General features: G+C 34.0%; 1 protein-coding gene across 2 annotated transcripts in view; it reads left to right on the top strand.

The window, feature by feature from the left end:
• LOC129805796 (transient receptor potential-gamma protein) overlaps positions 1–21,020 on the top strand; it is a 60,423-nt gene that overhangs the window by 24,365 nt on the left and 15,038 nt on the right. The window contains exons 3-8 of one of the 2 annotated variants that reach the window (XM_055853948.1): positions 5,363–5,405; positions 9,396–9,467; positions 10,276–10,487; positions 19,180–19,310; positions 19,594–19,831; positions 19,915–20,247. In XM_055853948.1, the coding sequence (XP_055709923.1) occupies positions 10,383–10,487; positions 19,180–19,310; positions 19,594–19,831; positions 19,915–20,247 (807 nt within the window). In that variant the 5' untranslated portion in view covers positions 5,363–5,405; positions 9,396–9,467; positions 10,276–10,382. The remainder of the gene's footprint in view (positions 1–5,362; positions 5,406–9,395; positions 9,468–10,275; positions 10,488–19,179; positions 19,311–19,593; positions 19,832–19,914; positions 20,248–21,020) is intronic. The other variant, XM_055853949.1, reaches the window with a different exon arrangement.

Below are 21,020 nucleotides of genomic sequence, written 5' to 3'. Positions count from 1 at the left end.
ATAAAATAAACAATACATTATATTAATATTTAATTATTATAAATATGTAGTTTAAATAATTAATTACAAATAATGTCTCATTACATTCCATGGAGGAACTAGGATTTTTTTCAAGAAAGATTTATTTTACATGAATTTATTCTTATACTCTGAAAGTAAAGATCTGTTCTCAGCGGGCAAATGGATTTTGTTAAAATTTTAACAAAAGGATGTTGTTTCCCAACTTGACAAATCTTTTTCTCACATTTCACATGGAAGAATCTATTGACACACTTTTCTTGGTAATTTGATTAAACTTTTCACTGCTCGAACTTCACCGAGAGAGCAGTATATTACTATAATTTCTGGATTTTTTCATAATCAACATTTCCACCTTAATAAACTAATTTTTATCCCTAAATTATTTATAATACGCCTAAAGTATTTTGGACCATGTCTCGAGGGATTTATAAATCGATTCAAATCGGTTCTGAACCAGTAATGAGACGGTTATTACTCGATAAGTAATTTTTGGTCAAAAAAAATCAATTCAATTACTCTTAAAACTATTCTGGAGGATCTTTTGAGTGATTTATTAATCGGATTAAATCGATTATAGGACCTAAGTCACGAGTTCGAGCACTTCGCAAAATTTGGGATGCTTTGTCATACCTATAGAGTAGTTTTTTTTTATAGGGAATTAATATATTGATTACTTAATCATTTACTCTTTCCTCTTCTTAGAGGAGTCATGAACTCGGTACACTTACATCAGAGTGCGTTCGATGTACTACCCATTTGTTTAAATTAATTTAGTGTAATTCTATAAGTCTAGCTGATCTTTAGTCCTTACATAGAAAATACTTTAAGTTATCTCGGCAATAGAATGTAGTACAAATAATGGGCGGAATTATAACTTTCCGATACTATCGATTCGATAGTATCTATAAATCCGTATCACTTAGATTTAGTGAAAGACGGATTTTTAAGCATTGTGGGACCATTTGTACCATTCTTAATAGAATGTGACTGTTGATGAATATTTATATTCGCTACAAAAAATGCAGCTATCATCACAATTTTTCAGAACCGACAGTCGATACTATCGAAAAATTACTATACTATATCACTCCAGTGTTTGAGCGAATTCTTTGTCGCTGTTGTAGCGGACAAGCCCTATATCGTTAGATGAATAATAACGTCAAGTGTGTTATCTTGTTTAATAAATATTATTATCCTTAGTACATGTGAAAATTCAAGATCTAGATCAGCTACCCTGATGTGATTCTTTCTGTTCAAAATTCAACTCACAATCCAATAAAATAATGAAGAAAACACAATTAATTCATACTGATGTATTATTCCTAATTGTATTGAATTTTTATTATTACATGTCAAAAATTTTTGTTCTAAATTGTCATTTAAATTGAATTGTATAATAAATTCAAAGTTTATTAGATGAACAAATATGTTCACGATGAACCATAATTTTATTTACTAATTCCGTTTAAGAGTCAGTAAATAAAACGTATATTAGAGATAAATTTTATGAAGGAAAAATATTTCGTGATGTCATATTTCTCTTAAATTCTTAAATTATGGAATGGAAGGTTTTTCTGGTGGACGTTTGCCAAAAAGAGCAATGCAGTGCGCACAAGGATTCTTGGAATAATTTTACCTATAAATTGAATAATTTACTTTTTTATATGGAGCAAAAATCAATAAAAAATCAATAAAATTCGAAACGGATGTATGATTGTGGTCCAATCAAACTTTTGATGAATGGCAGATGTTGAACGTAATTCTGGGAAGAATTACTTAGTTTTTTTCTGCAAGTTTAAATGCTCTTGTGAAACTTTCCATAAAGTCGTAAAAAGTTGATCATGACCATTCAATCGGCACTTTAAGTGCCCAATAAATTCAAGAGCTTTGAGAGATCATTTGTGAAATTCTCAAGGAGTTTAAGTATGGGAGTATGGGAGGCAATAATCATGTATATTACATATATACAGTACTTTTCACACGTTTGGAGTTTAGAAGGAACTTTTAAAGATGCTCAAAACACGAACTTAGAGTATTGGATGAATGAGAACGATATTCTCTCTAGATTTCAAAGAATGTCTCAACACTTAGATAGTGCCTATGAAGCACAATGCCTGATAGCATCTAATGAATTTTGCTTCGAGACGTTTCGTGTAATTTTCACGAGGGACCAAACCACCTTGTCGACATGGTAAGACAATATCACTTAGTTTGTTCAACATTTTCCATCTCCAAGAAACCAAATATAGAGGATACATTGAGAGAAAATTGCCACTCCAAATGCGACATGGAATTTGTGGATATGTTCCTAGCATGGAGTGAGAATTTAGGCAAACAGGGGATTGTCCTAATGAGAAAATCCCTCTTTTCTCATCTATACTCTTGTCCACACACAGATTTCACCCCCCTAAATGACTCTATACGAGAAATTGGGCATAGAAGAAAAAGTTGTATTAATACGTGATGATTTCATGACACCTCACAAAGTTAATTTCATTTCGAATGCCTCACGGGAATTTAACGTGAATTTGGGTTTTGCAATGAAAAATTTATTCGGTAGACAAGATTTTTTTTTGCAATACAATTCAATAAGCAAGTTTTGGTTTATGTACAATTTTTCTGCTTCACCAAAATGTGTAATAAGTCGAAGAAAACTTTTGAAAAGTTTCTCAAATGAATTCAAACTTTGTCTTGAACTAGTTTTCGAATTCTCAATGCTCTGAAAATTGTCGTTGATATCGGCAATTTATGTAGGAATATGTTTGGCTTTTTAACAAAGGGCCAGTTTCATTTTACACCATTCAATTTAGAATGCCAAACAGGGGGATAGACATATGTAAAACGTTTGAGAAAAAAAGGGATGTAAATTTTTATTTCCTGAAAGTTTTCTGATCAATACATGTGGGAGCTATTGCTATTACTCACCTCCTAGTAGATTTTTTGCTGACTGAAATTGCTTTTTTAATGACCTGTATTGAACCTTTTTGTTCAATAAATAACAGAAATTATTTTTTACTGAACGAATTTAGAATTATAATCAAAGTTGACTTTTCAGTCGTCAAAACTGAATTTTTCTCTACATTAAAAATTCTTTTATTCCATGAAAGTCTTTTGTTTTTTGCTATCTGAATCCTTATTTTAACTTACTAATTTTACCAAAATTTTTCAAGACAAAAATATAGACTAATTTAGAGAAGATAATCCATATGATCAAGTATCATGTCAGGTCTAAAGCCCATATAATAAAGATCAACGTTATGTTTTAGGTGATGCCAATACAAAATCTTATCTACGTAGACCTCCTACGTTAGACCTATGTTTTAAAGATAGCCTAGGTGCACTTTTCATCTACCTGGGTTGACCTGGCCTTTGACCGAAGAAATAGCTCTTTTAAACATTTTAGTTTTAATTAAAGATTTGAAATTTCCGACAAGACTACATTAGTCCTAATCAGTAATGGACATCACGGCTAACGCGAGGAGAGCAGTTACTAGTGCAATACTGCATTTCAAGGCATGGTACTGTATATGGTCTTAAATGAGAACTTTCTTCGAATGCATAAAATAAATTCTTAATAAGTACTTATTAAGTACTTAATTAAGGATGTTTTTTTTAGCGATAGTAGTGACATCTGGCAGTATAAAGTGGAAACTGAAACAGAAAATGCGATAGCCACATATTGATCATTGGATAGAAAGAGATGGATCATCATGACATGAAAATTAGTGAAACCTATGACGTCTATTTTGCTTCAGTAAGTTTAACTGAGCATCTTTTCTATTTAGTCGCAGCAACTTGAAATTCATAGAAATTTGGTTTTGGCCATAAGCGATCCAAAGTCTGTTGAATCTTTTTTTCATGCTCCCAACGTGCTAACCGAAAGCTAAAATTGTAAAAATAGTGTCTCGTATTTTGTTAAGACTTCCCTTTAGATTGTGATCCCGGAGTTTAAGTTACTTAAGACGCTTCTAGATTCTGATAAATCTTCTCTCTAGTCCCACCAGACTATAATCCAGAAATGCAAAGTACCACATAGAGTATAAAACTCTGATATCTTAGTTTCATTAACTCGTTTTTCGGGAGTCATTTTCAATCCTCTATCTTAATGGTTTTCTTGTTCCAAACACATCTAGAATTTCTACAGAGGGATATCAGGAGCGTCTGACATAATCGAAAGCTGCATAACATAGAGTGTATATGTACTTGCATCCGGTTCAATAGTGTTTAGAATATCGATCAGTGTCGTATTGACTGGCAAATAAATCATTGTATGGTATATGAAAGTGGTTCTTTTATATTTAGAAATTAAAAAAAAAAATAGGCATTTGGGTAACTTCTTAAAAAGTGCATAGTAGAAAGTCCTTAATTAACTACTTTAATAAAGGCCTTAACTAGGTACTTAATGTTAAGGCTGAGTCATGCCGTATTAGTTTTTCTACTCGTAACAAAGCGCTGGCACATGCATCGTTTTCATATCGACGGCTCCATTCCATACTATTCTAAGTCGACTTAGAATAATATTACTCCGTGAGATATGTTAATCCTAGGACCGAGATCTACAACTGGTGAAAATTTGGTGGTCATCCGACGTCCGGGTAACGAGATATTCCATTTTTTCGAAAAAAAATTACACAGGCAGCATAGGAAATCGCCAACTTCGAATGGCTCCCCTGAAATGTTGTCATTCTGAGATAGCATAGTATGCAATGGAAGCGTCGATATATTTTTAAGTAGTTGGATGTTATATAACGCCTTAAAATTAAGTCATTGTGTTAAGAACATATTAAATACTTAATAAGCACTTAATGTGTTATCCAGGATTCCAATTACCTCAACTCATTCCTTCATACAGAATATTTTAAATGTCGAATGTAAAAATTTTACAGTCAATATGTATTAGGGTTACCTCAAGATGAAAGGTCAAATCATGCAAAAATATGTACATTTTACATAATTTTTAATTATATAATCATTTACTGATGCCCTGTAAAGGGTAGAAAACCGACAAGGGCTCTTCTCGTGAGTTCGAGCATTCCGCTAAATTGGGATGATTTGCCATATCTTTTTCATTTACTGATCTAGTAATTTTTTGTAGTTCAGTTTTATTGAATTACTGACCATAATTTATTTAAGATTTTGTTCCTCTTGTTTAATTTTATTATAGTTCGATTTTCAGCAAAATAGTACTTGTTAGAAGAATCATTTCGCAAAAATGCTCATATTTGCAGCACAATTTGTTTATGATAAAATCTATCTATTGTTGAAATTGAATTCGACTAAATTAATTACTATAAACAAAATAAAATAATAATTTAAGAAAATTTGTTTGTTTTTATTGCAGTTTTCCGAATGGGAGGATCCAGGACAACACACACGAGATCCCGGTAAGTTATTGGTTATCTCTAGAACAAAATCAATTTTTTGGTATGATGCTTTTGGGAGCATAACGTAAAATTCATCTTTTGTAAAAAAAAACAGCCGAACATGTTGTATATTCAACGAAATGAATTCGATTTTTTTTTTGTAACAGAATGTCAATGGTGTATTCAAATTGGTGAATGGCATGGAATCAGGAAAATAATTGAAAATCAATCAAAAGCCGGGACTCATAAAACCGCATGACCCACATTTAGACGGGTACACATATACGTAGAGTATTGAAGAAAAAGCGCGCAGATAAACCGCGACAAGGTGCATTGACTTCCTTTTGAGGATTATCGACCGGCCTCCCCAAAAATGGGGCGCTCGCTCATGCACTTCCTTCCACCTTCGTGCTAGTCGACCTACAGACACCCTTTTCTCGCGCATACACCGCACAATTGTAATAACACAATTGAAGAAACACTATCACTCAATCCTTGAGGGGTGCTAATACATGTAGCATATTACCAAGGAATAGGGGCTTAAAGTTGTGTGCAGTGAGCTAAAGAGAACCCACAAGTTGCACATCCTATAATAAAGGGAACTTATAAAGTTAATTTTCCTTAGCACAGTCAGTGCACACAATTTCAATTTATTTGGCTGATTTAATGAAAATGCACTAAAATTTCACTCAACATAAAATTTTTCAACTATAGTCACACCGCATTAAGTTTATTTTTTGCCAATCACGCAATATAAATTTAATACATGAGGAAGTGCTAAGATTTCTTCCGCCATTATATAAAAGTAGTTACAACCTAAAGTTTTACTTTAGTTAACATTGTAAAATTTATAAAAGGGTCAAACGAAATTTCAGCGATAGAAGAACGGGCAAATACCGTTTTAACCGGTAAGGATGAGCAGATCTGTTGGTTAATAGTATTTAAATTATTATGAAAAGGAGGAGTATAAAATTATCGCATCAAGGACGTCGTTCCCCTACATTAAGTCACATAAATTGTAAAATATAATAAAATAACAATAACTTTTAAAAAGTTGAAATACTTAAAAAAAATGCATAGGGGAGCTTTGAACACTCGCTTGACTTTGGCTTTTATAATAATTATTTTAAGGTAATTAAGCAATATAATTGTACACAACCTATCTCCAAGTGAAAGAAACAAGATATAATTACCTTAAAAGGAGATCATATTCGTTTAGCAAAAGAGCCATGGAGAATGTTGTTTCATGTGAAACAGCTTCACTCTCGTTTACGGATTATTTATATGAGAAGTAAGTCTTATTTCAAAAGTAGTATAAAAAGACATTGAGATATTTGAAATAAGGCATACAAACGTGGTAAAAAAAATAAGTCTGATGATTAAATTTTCAAAGGAAGTTCTTTAACCTCTTTAGAAGCTTATTTAGTGAGTTTCTGAAAAAAAGCCATTAAAATAAAAATTATTTTGATGAGTATTCTTAATTACCTGAATAAAGAATAACTTCAATTAAAATGCTGTTTAGGTCAAAATGAAAATAATGAAATAGATGTGGAGGATTATTATTAATCGTATCGGGATGTTTGTTACAATGTAATAATGTTATATTGCTGTTGTATCCCGTGTTGGAAGAATATGCTAAGTCCATGTGTAGACCGCCCAGGAGCAGGAGCGCCTTTCCCGTAGTGTGGATGCTTCTTCCATGCTCCCGGAGTTGTTTGGACAAAGGCGGTGCATATTTTTATTACGTTATATCACAGTGAAAATGTATTTTTCGGATATGGAGGAGAGTGAGGCAGTTTCATACTTTTGAAGTTTTTTAAGGCTTATTTATCAAACGATTATGAACTATATTCAAGCTAATTAAAACATTCTAGTTTCTCTTAAGTATGAACACTTTAAAACGTATTGTATATTTTATTGTCCGAATATCATTATGATCATCTTCGTAATTTTTAAATGCCTATTCCAATTGGGGTCGTGGTTTGTATTACACAGCCTATGCCTGTGGATCCTCCGCCACTTCAGGAAGATGTTCGGGTTCGATCTCAAAGTAGCCCAAGGCAGGATTCTGAATTTGAATCAGCCATCTTGTTCTAGATCTGTTCCGAGGTCGAGGTCTCCTCACAATGGGTTTCATAGCTTTTCTGGGGAGTCTTTCTTCATTCATGCGTTAAAGATGACCACCATCGAAGTTTTGATCTCTCAACCCGAAGAAGAACTCATCGACTCTTAGTTCCTCATGAACGGCATCGTTCTTCTCTCGATCTGGACGAGTGATTCCCGTAACCGTTCAGAGGTACCTCATCTCGGCAGCTTGTACTCGCGATCTTCTTTCTTCGGTAATTATCTAAATCCGATTTTTGCAACTGTGCGGTGGGAAAATGCAAAAATTAGAAAATTATTGATAACGGCATTACTAAATGTGACGAAAATTGTACTATTCGTGAGTGAAAGTGTTTTAACAAGTGATAATGGACTAATATTGAGTTGTAATTCTCTATTAAACCATATTAAAAACCACGTATTTTTCTTGGGAATGTTGGCGCGATCAAATAAATTAATCAGGATCTCAGCTCACAATTCACTTAGGGAAAAGGTATTTATACAGAAGTCTAGCATATTTATCCCTCTTCACAAGGCTCAGGGTCTTGTATAACAAGACTCGCCTCAGTTTTGAAATATATCGCGTAACGGTTACGAGTGCAGAAAAATCCTATTTGAATCTTAAGTGTGAGTGAGACATAAGATGGCTTGAACTCCGGAAGCCACTTGATGGGGGCTAGCTCATGACCATAATTGAGAATAGGAATAAACACAGCTTTGAAAAGAGATAATTTAGCCGAAAGACTAAGCTTGGCCTTCCTCACCACGCTTTCGCCAAGCTTCCTCATTACTGCAGCAGCTCGATCGATTCGCAACGTTCGCAACGATAGTTCGGTGGGAAACCTACCATCACTCGTGAGTAACACCCTGAGAAACTAAAACTTCTCCACTTATTTCAATAGGACTGCGCTAACACGTATAATGCATTGTACAGGCTGTCGCGAGATTACCATTTCTTCCGATTTAACCACGTCTCCTGAAATCTGTCAACTGAAATTTACAATACCAATCGCATTCTGCTCACCTGACTACACTACGTCGTCTTGCCCAAATATGAAGAACACTGGTGATAGAAAACATCTTTTACGGAGTCCAACAACCACCCAAAAACATTCCGACTTGGTTATTGTCAAAAGATTTTATATTTTTGATTTTCGGACATTCCTGAAACTGTCTCACCCTAATTTCTTTTCAATTTTGCCTTTACTTTAAGATTTAACATCTAGGTCCTCTTGATAATATTCAGAAAAGGGATACAATATTTTATTATAATACGTAAAGAATATTCTTAAAAATAGAGTTGTAATATTTTAGTAGTAATAAAATATTTAAATTAGTCAAAATTCTGGATTTCATCGGACTTTTTCGATTTCATCAAAAATCATGAATCACTTTGGTTTGTACACACCAATTTTTTGTTTCTTTTTCACACAAAAAAAAATTTACAGTTGGTTCTATTACATAATCAAAATATTTAAAAATAATTCTTTTAAAATAGAGTATAAGGTTTTAGCTTTAAAAAAAAAGTTTTAGCTATTCATTATCTATGGATTGTGTAATTATCACTTCTGAAATTCTTTAATCTTTGCAAAATAATGTATGATAGTAAAAAATCGAAATTTATTAAAATATAGTAATAAGTCATAATCTTGGTTCATTTACAAAATTCGCTTCAAAATTAACTAAAAAAAGAATTACAATTTGATTATTTTTCTTGTTAATTGAAGGCAGTTAAGGCACACAACACATGCTAAGTGCTTTAATCTGCTGCCCCAAAATATTCAATTTGCGATCAATTTAAACACGACACGATTTTTCTTTTCATTTTTTTCCTATTTATTTTTCTATCTCTCTTCTGGTTTGTGGTCTGGGGATTTTGATTTATGCTGAACTTTGTTTTCTTTTCAGGTGTTTTTAAGAGCTTCGTGTTTGTGTTTCGCTAAATTTTAACGATCTTTCTTCTTGCTTCTTCAGCCAAGTGTAAGCTTAATCATTTTTTTTGTGTTGATAGGCCAATAAATTGGTTTAATAAGAATGTGTGAAAATTCTTACACTGCGTGTTCAATTCGTCTCAAAAATGTATCAGTTTTTTTCTGCAGAAGATAACACACAAAAATTTCGTGCAATTCATGTGCTTTTGAGAGCTTTTTTGAGCACCAACACGATTATTTTTCTTTCATTTAGCCTTTTCATGCTTTATTTTTTTTTACACATAGATCAATGGTTTATGTACATTAATACATATTTTTTTAAAAATTTGTGTGGATTGTGCCAATTGAGTTTGCATATCGTTTATCGTTCCTCTTTCTATGTTATTAAACTCAAGCTTTTCCTATCGAGGATTTCACAAACTCTGCAAAAGTCCCACAATTGATAAATAACGTGAGAATAAGCGTCAGTTGCAAACAGAATGATAGTATTGGGATGAAACACTGAAAAGTTTTAGACTGGTAAAGACAGTTGTGAAGTAAAATTCAATAATAAAATTTATATATCAAACTTCAGAGGAATATCATCCTTCGTGTATCCTTCTTTGTTTCATAAAATAAATATATTGTAGTTATACTCTTCTTTTGACTGGGATCTCCATGACAAAATCGATCCATTTTATTCTTTTTGCTGCCTTCTTTTGTTTGTTTGAAGTTCTCTGATGAAGAATAAACTGCAAAATGAGGGTTGACTTTTGAGAAAAAAAAGCTTACTGACCTGAATGGCTCATGTGTTGTGCTTTCTGTCCTTCTTCTCTTTTCCTGCTGACCATGTGGCAACATAAACTCGCAATTTGCAGGAAGCGGAGACGAAAATGGGGAGAGCGAAGACACCGTGGGAGATATCAACTTAGATAACATTAGTGGAGGATCACGAGCTACATCTAGACGGACGTCCCTGGCCGAAATGATCTCCAGGGTGCGTCGGACGTCTGGTCAGGACACAAAAGTTGACATACCGCTGCCCCATTACACCATCCCTATTGAAAAGTTTGCAGATAAAAGAGTCAAAGTAAGTTTAATTTTTTATAGTATTATCTTAATGCTTTACAACAAAAACAAATTTGCCCCAAGAAGTTCTAGGTAAGCCTTATAGGGCTTCAGACTTGAAATTCGCCATATATGGCTTTAATTTCTCCAATTCGTATCAGACAAGATATTGTTAAAACTTTTGATTTAGGATTTAATATTAAATGAAAATGTTGCCTATTATTGCCTATTATTTATGATTTCGAGACCTTAAAGAATTAGGTTAAACATCCTAGCTACAGAAGTGCAAAAAAAAAAGAGATCTGCCAATGCGAAAATACGACTTTCTACTGCGATTCAATTACTCCATGTCTTGTAATGTCTTAGAAAAAGTTCCAATCTAAATTCCGAAAGCCAATATCCCGAAAGCCAAAATCCCGAACGCCAAAATTCCAAAAAGACCAAAATTTCGAAAGCCAAAATACTGAAAGTCACAATCTCGAAAGTTAAAATCCCGACAACCAAAATCACGAATGCGACGAATGCCAAAATCCCGAGATTTTGACTTCCAAGATTTTGGCTTTCAGTATTTTGGTTCATTCGGAATTTCGACCCATTAATTCAGGATTTTGGCTTTCGAGAATTTGGCCGGAATCCGCTTATAAGATTTAATTTTTAAAATAATTTTTGTAAAGTACAATAAGCAATAAAAAATTTATAAGATTTTCAAATGATTTTATATATTCTAACAGATTGTCATTTTCTTTGACATTCTTGACACTCTTTCCTACCACTTCATTTTTATTCCTGAGGAACAATCTATCAATAATAAATAAATAAGATAAAAAAGGGGGGATATCATTGAAAAGGTTCGAATTTTCACTTTTTTTTAAAGAAGCCTTAATTTGAGAGAAGGTTTTTGCGAAATTAAAGTTGTACCATTTTGATAAATTTTATAAAAATATTTTAGGTTTAATATTCAGAGTTCGTCAATTGCCAGAGAAATCGTCAATCAGAGCATGTGACACTCAAATCATCCAGGTTTTTCTCATTGGAGACAGGAAATATTTTTGCCTCCACTCAGAATCGACCTAGAGACCTCTCGTTAACTAGACGAGTGCTCTACCAACTGAGCTATTAACGACTCACGATTTCTCCATGAGCTGCCGGCTCAATTGTACGCACCACATCGTTTCCAAATCTCGAAACCCCTAGAGTAAGCGATTGCAGTGCACAATGCAATTAGTTAAGATTGTGTAGCAAGTCAAGCAGGGCATGTGCCCTCTAATAGCTCAGTTGGTAGAACACTCGTCTAGTTAACGAGACCTCTCGCAGTTCGATTCTGGGTCGGGGCAGGAATATTAGGTGAGATTCTTAACAATCTCACCTACTATAATCCTAACAAAATTTCATGTCCTCCGATCGCGCTCAAACTTGGCCAAAATGTGTTTCGCCACTTCCTGATCACGAATATATGGGGGGCTAAGTTACGTTCCCGGCCGGCCGTCCGGCCGGCCGCTCTTTGGAGCTTAATAGCTCCTAAACTAAAAAAGATATCGACTTGCGGTTTTCGGCAAAGGTTAAATATCGTATGAAAATTGCAACATGGTGCATTGACCCCCCACCCCTCCTTCCGCCATTTTGAAGACCCCCCTTTTTTTGTTTTCTCAATAGCTCCGGCCCTATGGCATCGAGCGGGCTCAAATTTTAGTATGTTATAGCTGGGCCTTAGAGCTTTCCATCAATACCAAACTTAAGGTCCCCCGGCCCCCCTGACCCGAGCTATAAGGGTCCAAAAAAAATTTCTTAAAATGGCCATAACTCCGGTTCTAATTGTCAGAATTTAAAAAATGAGGGCTTTTTGGAAAGCTCTCGTGAAATGCCACCTCCCCTTCTAACATCGCAAGTTCATGAAACCACCGCTAGGGGCGCTATTATTAAAAAGAAAATTTTTAAATCTTAAAAGTTAAATAACTCAAAAATTCCTTATGCAATCGGGCTGAAATTTTAGTATGTTGTAGCCGTTGATTATACCTATCAAACAAAAAAAACCTTAAGTCGATCCATAACCCCTGACCCGAGCTATAAGGGGTCAAAGTTCGAACATTGACCGGCCTCTATCTCCGGTTCTAATTAACATATCGACCTAAATTTTACCTTTTTGGTTTCGTCTCGATGAGCACTTTCAGATGGAAGTTCAAAAAGTCACTACAGGTGGCGCTGTGATAGCGTCAAAATTCATCGAAATTCAAAGTCACTTTTCTCAAAAACGGCATTGTGCAAGTTAATGAAATTTTAGTATGTTGTAGTCCAGTCTAGGACGTTTCCAAAATGGTGCGTATGCGCGCTGTGGTTTCAATAGAACCGGAGATATGAGGGGTCAAAGTTCACAAAATTCAAAAAATCATATCTCCGGTTCTATGTGACCGATTTTGATGAATGAGGGCTTAAACGAAAGATCTCACCAAATACTACAACTTTCTAGAACATTCGAACTTCGTGGGACCAACACCAGGGGCGCCACAGTCAAAAAACGAATTTCAATATCACATAACCTCAATTATCTCGACTGTCGCTGAACCGATTTTGATGATTGCTTCGACGTAATTGTAGAGGACATTTGTCTCTACATTTCGTCCATACATCATTTTCCGCTCAGACTACGCTATCACTCCGATTTTGCCGTTTAAGTGTGAAAAAATTGATTTTTCCCATAATAACGCTTTGAAATCACTCAGATGCCAATTTGACTGCCTCTACTCCACCAAGACACTTAAAATAGGGTTTTAAATGGAAAATCCCACAGAATACAACAATTATTTGATATAGTTGAAGTTCAACAAATGACTACTTGGGGCGCTTCGGATAAAAAACGAGTTAAGAAACAAAAAACCTCGATTATCTTGGCTTCTGAGTAATCGATGAGATCATGTTCTATGGAAAAATTATAGAGAACATTCTGGTCTACATTTCACCCATATATCACTTTTCTGCCAGTTCATCCAAATCCTTGATATTTTGGTTTAAATACAAAATTTGCATAATTTCACGAATTTGATTCAAGATAACTGAATGGCGTCTCCCAACTTCAGCTCCAAATCGAATTTGCATGCACTCCGAGTTAGCTTACGTTAAGAATCTCACCTACATAAGCCGGTTAGGATTATCTGTCCCTTTTCTGTCTCCACTGAGAAAAACTGGATGATTTGAGTGTCACTTGCTCTGATTGATAATTTCTCAGTATTTTAACTTAAGTTTGGATATAAACAAGATCTATTAGATCTTGAAAAACCAATAAAAGTGTTTGTAATTTAACCAAATTTAACTAGGGTAAAGTGGTACAAGTTGGACAGTGGTACAAGTTGGACAAATGGTACAATTTGGACAGGGATTTTTTTTTGATAAATTTAGTACTTCATTTTTATTTGTATATTTTTAATGCTTTAGTTTTATAATTTGGTTCTTTGTGCTTATAAAAAAATAGTACTGTATTTATCATGAAAAAATCCCTGTCCAACTTGTACCGGCGAATTGTCCAACTTGTAACACTAATTCCAAATTATATTACTTTACCCTAATCAAAAACTGAACTAAACTACTAGTTTGAAACCCGTATTAGGATTTAGCCAAAAATGTAGATATTTATAATTCATTTAAGCATTTTATTTATAAGGCTAACGGAAAACTTTTCTAAAATTTATTCTGACTCTTATGACTAGTTTGCGCGATTTTGTCCCAGAGTTTCCCGCAAATGAAAATATTTTGCCAAGATTCATGGCGTATATTTTTGTTAGTACTGAGAAGCCAAAACAACTTAATACTATTTAATACCCTTGGCGAAGAAATAACAGTCAAAAGGAATTTAAGTTAGAATTAAAAGCAAATCCTAATAGCAGTGATTTAAAAGCTTTAAAAGATTTTCTTCTGTCAAGTTTCTTTGAGCTGACGAAAGCTTGGGCGATTACAATTTTGCTCAAATCTTTTTCTAAAGCGTGAATTGGTCCGCCCTCTTTATGTATTTCATTAATTTGCATTTTTTAGTAATTTTTTGTTAATTTTATAGTTATAAGAGAAATTTGTAAATTTTGATAAAATTTCAGGGCTTGGAATTATACTAAAAAAAAAACTCTTACGAGTTAGAATGATGAGTAACAAAATTCATGGAGAAATATGACAACGTATTTCATTCAATAAATTTTGTGACAACGTGCTACTGCAGAAATGCTTCACGGATCAATTCAATTTTGTACTGCTCTCTCGAATCCTGAATATTTCATTTGCACATTATCATCTTGTCATGTTTACTATATAATTCAGATGGTATTAGCTTAAGTCAAATTTTCGTGACTACTCTCTAGGATTTTCTCGAATTTTCACCAACTTTTTGTATGAGTTATTGCAAAGCTGGTCGCGTATATCCTTAATATAGTTGAGTTACTTGAGAAATGTTGAGCAATATCTGCTACGGAAAGGTATTTGAATTATCAAGAGAAACGTACTTCAATTTCTTGCCTTCATATCAAACATAAATTTAGATTTCCATTTGCACATTCTTAAAATATTCATTCAAATAAAAGCCTGTTTTCTTGGTTGATTTGGGAGATTTTCACTCTTTTTTTCACTCCCTTTTTTCATCTTATTCTTCTCTATTTCCCCTTCTGGCATAAATGAGTATATTCATAAAAGTGGCTCCCTTCTATTCCTTTTATTGTGCTTCAATGACAGGGAGATATACAATTCTAGATTTCCGTAAAAGAGGTTCTTTTTAAAATGTTTTTCCTCGTGCTGGGAAAAATATTCGTGCGTTTTGTAACATGCCTCCAAGCGGTTGGGTAATCTCTTCTTGTCGTTTCGAGAGTGCTGGGAGACAAAAAAAGAGGAGGGTGCATTATAGTACCTGAGCAAAAGAAAAGAAGAAAATTAAACCTAAATGGAGGGTTTTTGATTTTTGGAGTATTCTTCAGTTCAAGTTTATTTGTAATATATATTTTCACAAATTTCACCCACAAGACTTTTACCTCACTCGTACCCTCTTAACAAGACATTATAATACAATTTAGAATTGCTACAGAGTCCAATTACTCTTCCCATAACAACCCAGGGTATCAGATATTTCAGATTCATCCCTCAGAGGTACATTCCTCAATTAATTAATTTCGTCCTTGGGCCCAGACCAGTCCCAGACTATCCCTATCCTTTTTCGCGTTTTGCGCAAATTTTAGAATAAAATGTGGGTCTGGAAGTCCTTTAGCCATGAATATTAATGCTACCTAACATCCTTCACAAGACTTGAAACATCAAGAAAAGTGCTTAAAGAAAACTTAATGGGATTCCTCTCGGTAAATCTTGGGATGTTAAGTAGCTGCAATAATTCAGTAGATTAGTGGACATTTGGAAAAAAAGCTTTGAATTTTTGGTGACATTTTTTTAAGTGTGTTTGCAAATGTCCTTTGTAAGTTAATGGGACACATTTTAGGAATTCTTTTGTGTGGATATAATTTTAAGATTCTTGTGCTTTATTATGGTTCAAGAGCTTTATTTTAGAATCAACAATTTCGGAAGGTTTTAGAAGATGGAATTTTTAAAGCGTACTTGGAATTTATTTCATTCTGACTGCTGAGAGAATAATCACTTAGATAAATGTGTATGTATATGTATTAAAAGAACAGATATATATGTATGTATATATAAAGAGAATAAGAAAAATGTATTTTATATTTTTATTGTTAAGCACTAATTTAATTTTAATTTTAATGGGTAGAGGTCTTATTACTTTTAAATTAGGATAGCACTATTAAGTTTCTATTTTAAATTAAATTTTAATTAAAGTTTATTGAAGTTTTAAGCCATCGCATCGCTTCAATCTCTAGTTGTTCTACCTAACTATCACTCATAAAATTATAGAATCTCTTGATAAGGAATATTTTGGCCGTTTCTGCATCGGATTATTAGTCCTCCTACTAATATTAAAAAGCTATAGGGTTTTTTTTTGAGTGGAAAATAATTATAGTGATCTAATAAACGAAATGAAGTTATGTTTTATATATGAACTCAAGGAGAAGGCTTTCAGTCTTCGTACATACTCAGGTCTTCTATTTGGGTATTTTTAAACGATTGCATGCCATGGAAAAATCCAAATGGAGGAAAATCGGTACGTAACGATTTTACTTAAAGTTTCTCTTCTGAAGCTTTGCGATATGAAAGAAAAAGTTTCCAGAATAGAATTTATACAGGTGATGGTAAACGAGTTTGGCTCGAATATTCCAGTTCCAAAATATCGTAACTTCCCCCTATCAAAGCATCAAAATCGAAAATAGGGTAACGTGTGGTATTTCGGGACACTTTTTAGCACTTTCAAGTTTCAAACAGCTTAACGACTTCTCAAATTATTTTTTTCTTTGTTGATACAAATATATATGTTCCTTATGCTATCTAGAATAAGATTCTTATCGAAAAATTTTGAAAAATGCATTATTTTTTATATAAAATAGCAAAAAATGTAAAGAAATAATAGTGGTATTTTTCGGGACAGACTAAAGTCGCTATTTTGCAAATAAATTTCACTGAGCCTGATTATTTACCTTTAGGTAGAAGACCTAAACTTCACTCTTTCATAAAAAATTTGTTTAAATTTCACTTTTAAAGTGACTTAAATTGAAAAAAACTAAGCACTGTTTGTGTTGACATCTGCAAAATTGACCACATTGAAGGTTTTGTAAAAAGTGAAATGTGACGCTCACAATTCACGCGTATTTCACGCTTTAAATAAAATAAAATTTCAGAAGTTTTATGCTTATATGATACGTAAAGAGCTTAATATTTCATATAGAACTTAAAAATAATTAGAAAACAAATCTTTATGGGATTTTTGATGTGGCCCGAAATACCCATATTATGTCCCGAAAAGCACTTTGTCCACAAATACCACACGTTACCCTACGACCGAATTTTGTAAGAAGACAATGCTGAGGGTTTGATGGAACCGACGGGGAATCATCTATACGGAGTTGCTTAAACCAAGCAATACTTTCAATAGGCATTACTACCGATCAATTTTGAGTATGTATTTGTCGAAAACTGTCCAAAATCGGTCGAAAACGTTAGCGATTAATATTGCAATAGATAATGCTCCGTGGCATTGTACTTCACTTATTTGGTCCAGTATAATGCCAAAAGCTAAAATTAGATTTGTTATGCCCTAGACAAACTTACGACTAAAGCCAAGAGACGACTTTGGAAAATGATAAAAGTGAAGTTTAACCATTATTTCAAATATTATTATGCTAAGCCGTCTCTCGGCTAACCCTCAGGTCTGTCAAGGCCCTTACTAAGCCCACTCTATTCTTCAGATCTAGCTGTTTCCGATAGCCAATTGTTGTAGTTGATTTCTCGTGACGTAGGTACCTGAGCAGCACTTTGCCGAATTTTGAAAAAGTGAAAAATTTGTTTGTATGAATAGTTTTAGTCAAAAGATGTATCATTTCATCTCCGATGAATCCAAGTGTTTCCAGAAAGATGGAAAAGTATTCTATGGGGACACTTCCGGTAATCGCCAGTGGAAATTTTTTTCACCCTAAGAAGAAAAACAAATTTCCTATCTTGCCCAGAGCTTTCGGTCTGGATGTGGACCTTATTCAGTGGTCGACTAGACTATGTTTTTTGATTTCGTGAAGTTCGTTATTTTTAGAAAAATAGAGGTTCATCACCAGCAGTAATCACTTGGGAAGGTCTTTACTAATAATAATTAGATCTCTTGCTGCTTTTCTAAATTTTCTTTTTGCAATTGTGGCTTTGATGCAATTACCGGAAGCGTCCCCATGGAATATCCATCACGCCAGCACATTATCCAACGATGGAAAAGTATGCAGTTTGCAGGGACCGATACTTAAAATAAATTAGTTTTTATATTTCTCAAAAATTTCTCTCATATTGGCAAAAATATTTTTAAAAAAAAATAGTTTAGAAGCATTAAATTTAAATCAATGAGTATCTTAATGTATTTAAATAGTAATTCTTAATTGTCGTTTTCTTTAGAAATTGTCTACTGTCACAGTTCGATTTTTACTTACAATCTTGAATATTGTAACCATTTCTAAAGCTTAGCTTTTTAAAGCAAAGTAGAATTATTTCAAGAATCTTAATAATTCCACGTGATTTTTCTTAAATTAGGATTAAAATCTACTGTATTGATATGTATAGATTTCTATAAACATTTTATTAAGAAATTATCTTGAATCTTAATTGTATTTAAGTATGAGTAATCTTGGCGAATATTTATCATATTTTTTATGTGCATATTTACTGGTTCTTTTTGCGTTGAACAACCAGAGACAAAAAATGTTCAACAAATCTGTTTAACAATTCCCAGATTTCTTGAACCCTTATCACCCATAAAAGATTGTTAATGAAAGCAATGAAGTAGCATACCTTAGGAAAAAAATATCTCATTAAGAATCAAGAGTGGAGCAATTCTAGTCTCTGGAGAGTACCTTATTCCCTGAATGACATGCCCTTCTGGATAATTTGTCTGTTTTTCCGTGTGTAAAATTTCCTCCGAGAGTTCTTCGCTTCTATTAGGGTGCGTGTTGGAAAAAAAGGGAATATCTTGATGGTTTTATTTGAGACTTTTCCATCTCCATTAATTTGTCTCCCTGCATTTCTCTTGTGTATCCTCCACAAGGATATGTGTCTAATTCTTGTTCTTCTACTTTTTTGGGGTACTAAAAAATCCTTAGAGACACAGTATACACGGTATGATGGAAGAGGAAAGTGGTCAAAGACCTCATCAGGAAATGGAGCAGTTGTCCCTGGATGAGAAAAAATTCCTTCTGGCTGTGGAACGTGGAGATGTTGCAAGTTCCCGGAGGCAAGTATTATATTTCTCACAAGTATGGGAAAAATCTGAGAATTCGAATTAAATGGTCTTGAAAGTTTTTCTAAAGTGACGATTTTTATTTTGAAAATATCATATACTGCATGGGATTCTAAATTGAGAATACATTTGAGGGTGGTAAAGGCGACAAATTTCGTCTAGACACACCCATCATCAATTACTATTTCATCGTGTCCATTTATTGATGGAAATTTAATCCATTTGCTAAATTGCATTAATTGCTTCATTGTTACTAATTGTTGCCTGGGTGCAACAGGATGCTGCAGAGAGCTCAGGATACAGGATACATTGATATCAATTGCATGGATCCTCTGGGACGGTCTGCACTTCTGATGGCCATTGACAACGAGAATTTAGAAATGGTGGAGTTGCTTATAAATCACAATGTTGACACGAAGGATGCCCTCCTGCATGCCATTTCTGAGGAATTTGTAGAAGCTGTGGAGGTTCTTCTTGACCATGAGGATACAAAGCAGCAACAAGGTGGAAAACATGTTGGTTCCCGTTTCATACTCCAACCCAAATTTATGCTCAATTTCTGTATACTCAATTTTTTTGTGTTCTCTGGTGTTTGCAGAGTTGGGAGTCCCTATCTCCAGACACGGCTACCTTTACCCCAGACATCACACCACTCATACTAGCCGCACATCGAGACAACTACGAGATAATCAAAATTCTCCTGGACAGGGGATCAGTGTTACCAATGCCACACGACGTCCGCTGTGGCTGTGATGACTGTGTCACATCCCGTGGTGAGGACTCCCTTCGACACTCCCGTTCTCGCATTAATGCATATCGAGCACTCGCTAGCCCGAGCCTCATCGCCTTATCATCCAAGGATCCAATTCTAACGGCCTTTGAGCTCTCCTGGGAGCTACGCAGATTGAGCTTCCTGGAACATGAGTTTAAAGTGAGTTGAAGCTATCACATAATATTTAAATGTGCCACAATTTTAGAAATACTTAATATAAGTACCCCAGTAGCAAAATCTGACGATAGTACAGTGGAAAGTTATTACAAAAATGATTACATTAATTCTCACGTTATTAAAATGAGTCAGGGTGATGATAATTCTTATGGACAATCATCATGAAGAAGAGTCCTTCCTAACCACATTAACCCATTCCTTACCATGGTATTATACATCATACGCAAATTGAGTGATTTTAGATTATTTATTCCTGGGCAATTTTTATCCAAATTGCTGTCGGGAATGGGTTTTTAGTAACTTTAATTCTTTAATTACTTGGGAAAAATTGTCCGACAGAGATGAAAATACATTTTGTTATTGTTTTCTTGCTTTGCGGAAGGTCATGCAAAATTTTTGCTCAAAATGGCGGACGGAAAATACGATATCCCGTCGAATTTGTTAAAATTGGCCTCTTTCCTCTTTCTTGACTTGAATTCTAGTTGCCAATTTGTATTCTTGGATAGTTATTCTATTTAAAGCATTAGAGTTTGTAATGAATTAATGCACAGAATTTAATTTCAGTGACCGTTAAGACGTGTGTTTGACAGAGGCTCCCCACGACCCCATAAGAGATATTTTTTTTTCATTTCGAAAGATTCATCTATTAATCTGTAGGAAACTAATCACAAAATAGAAACATTCTATCTCAAGTATTTCTGGTACATTGACTGAATGGGTTAATGTGTTTAAACTATTAGCATCTATCGCATTAT

The sequence above is a fragment of the Phlebotomus papatasi genome, chromosome 3, assembly GCF_024763615.1.
Source record: "Phlebotomus papatasi isolate M1 chromosome 3, Ppap_2.1, whole genome shotgun sequence".
Classification (NCBI taxonomy): Eukaryota; Metazoa; Arthropoda; class Insecta; order Diptera; family Psychodidae; genus Phlebotomus; species Phlebotomus papatasi.
This window is presented reverse-complemented; position numbering and strand designations above follow the sequence as displayed.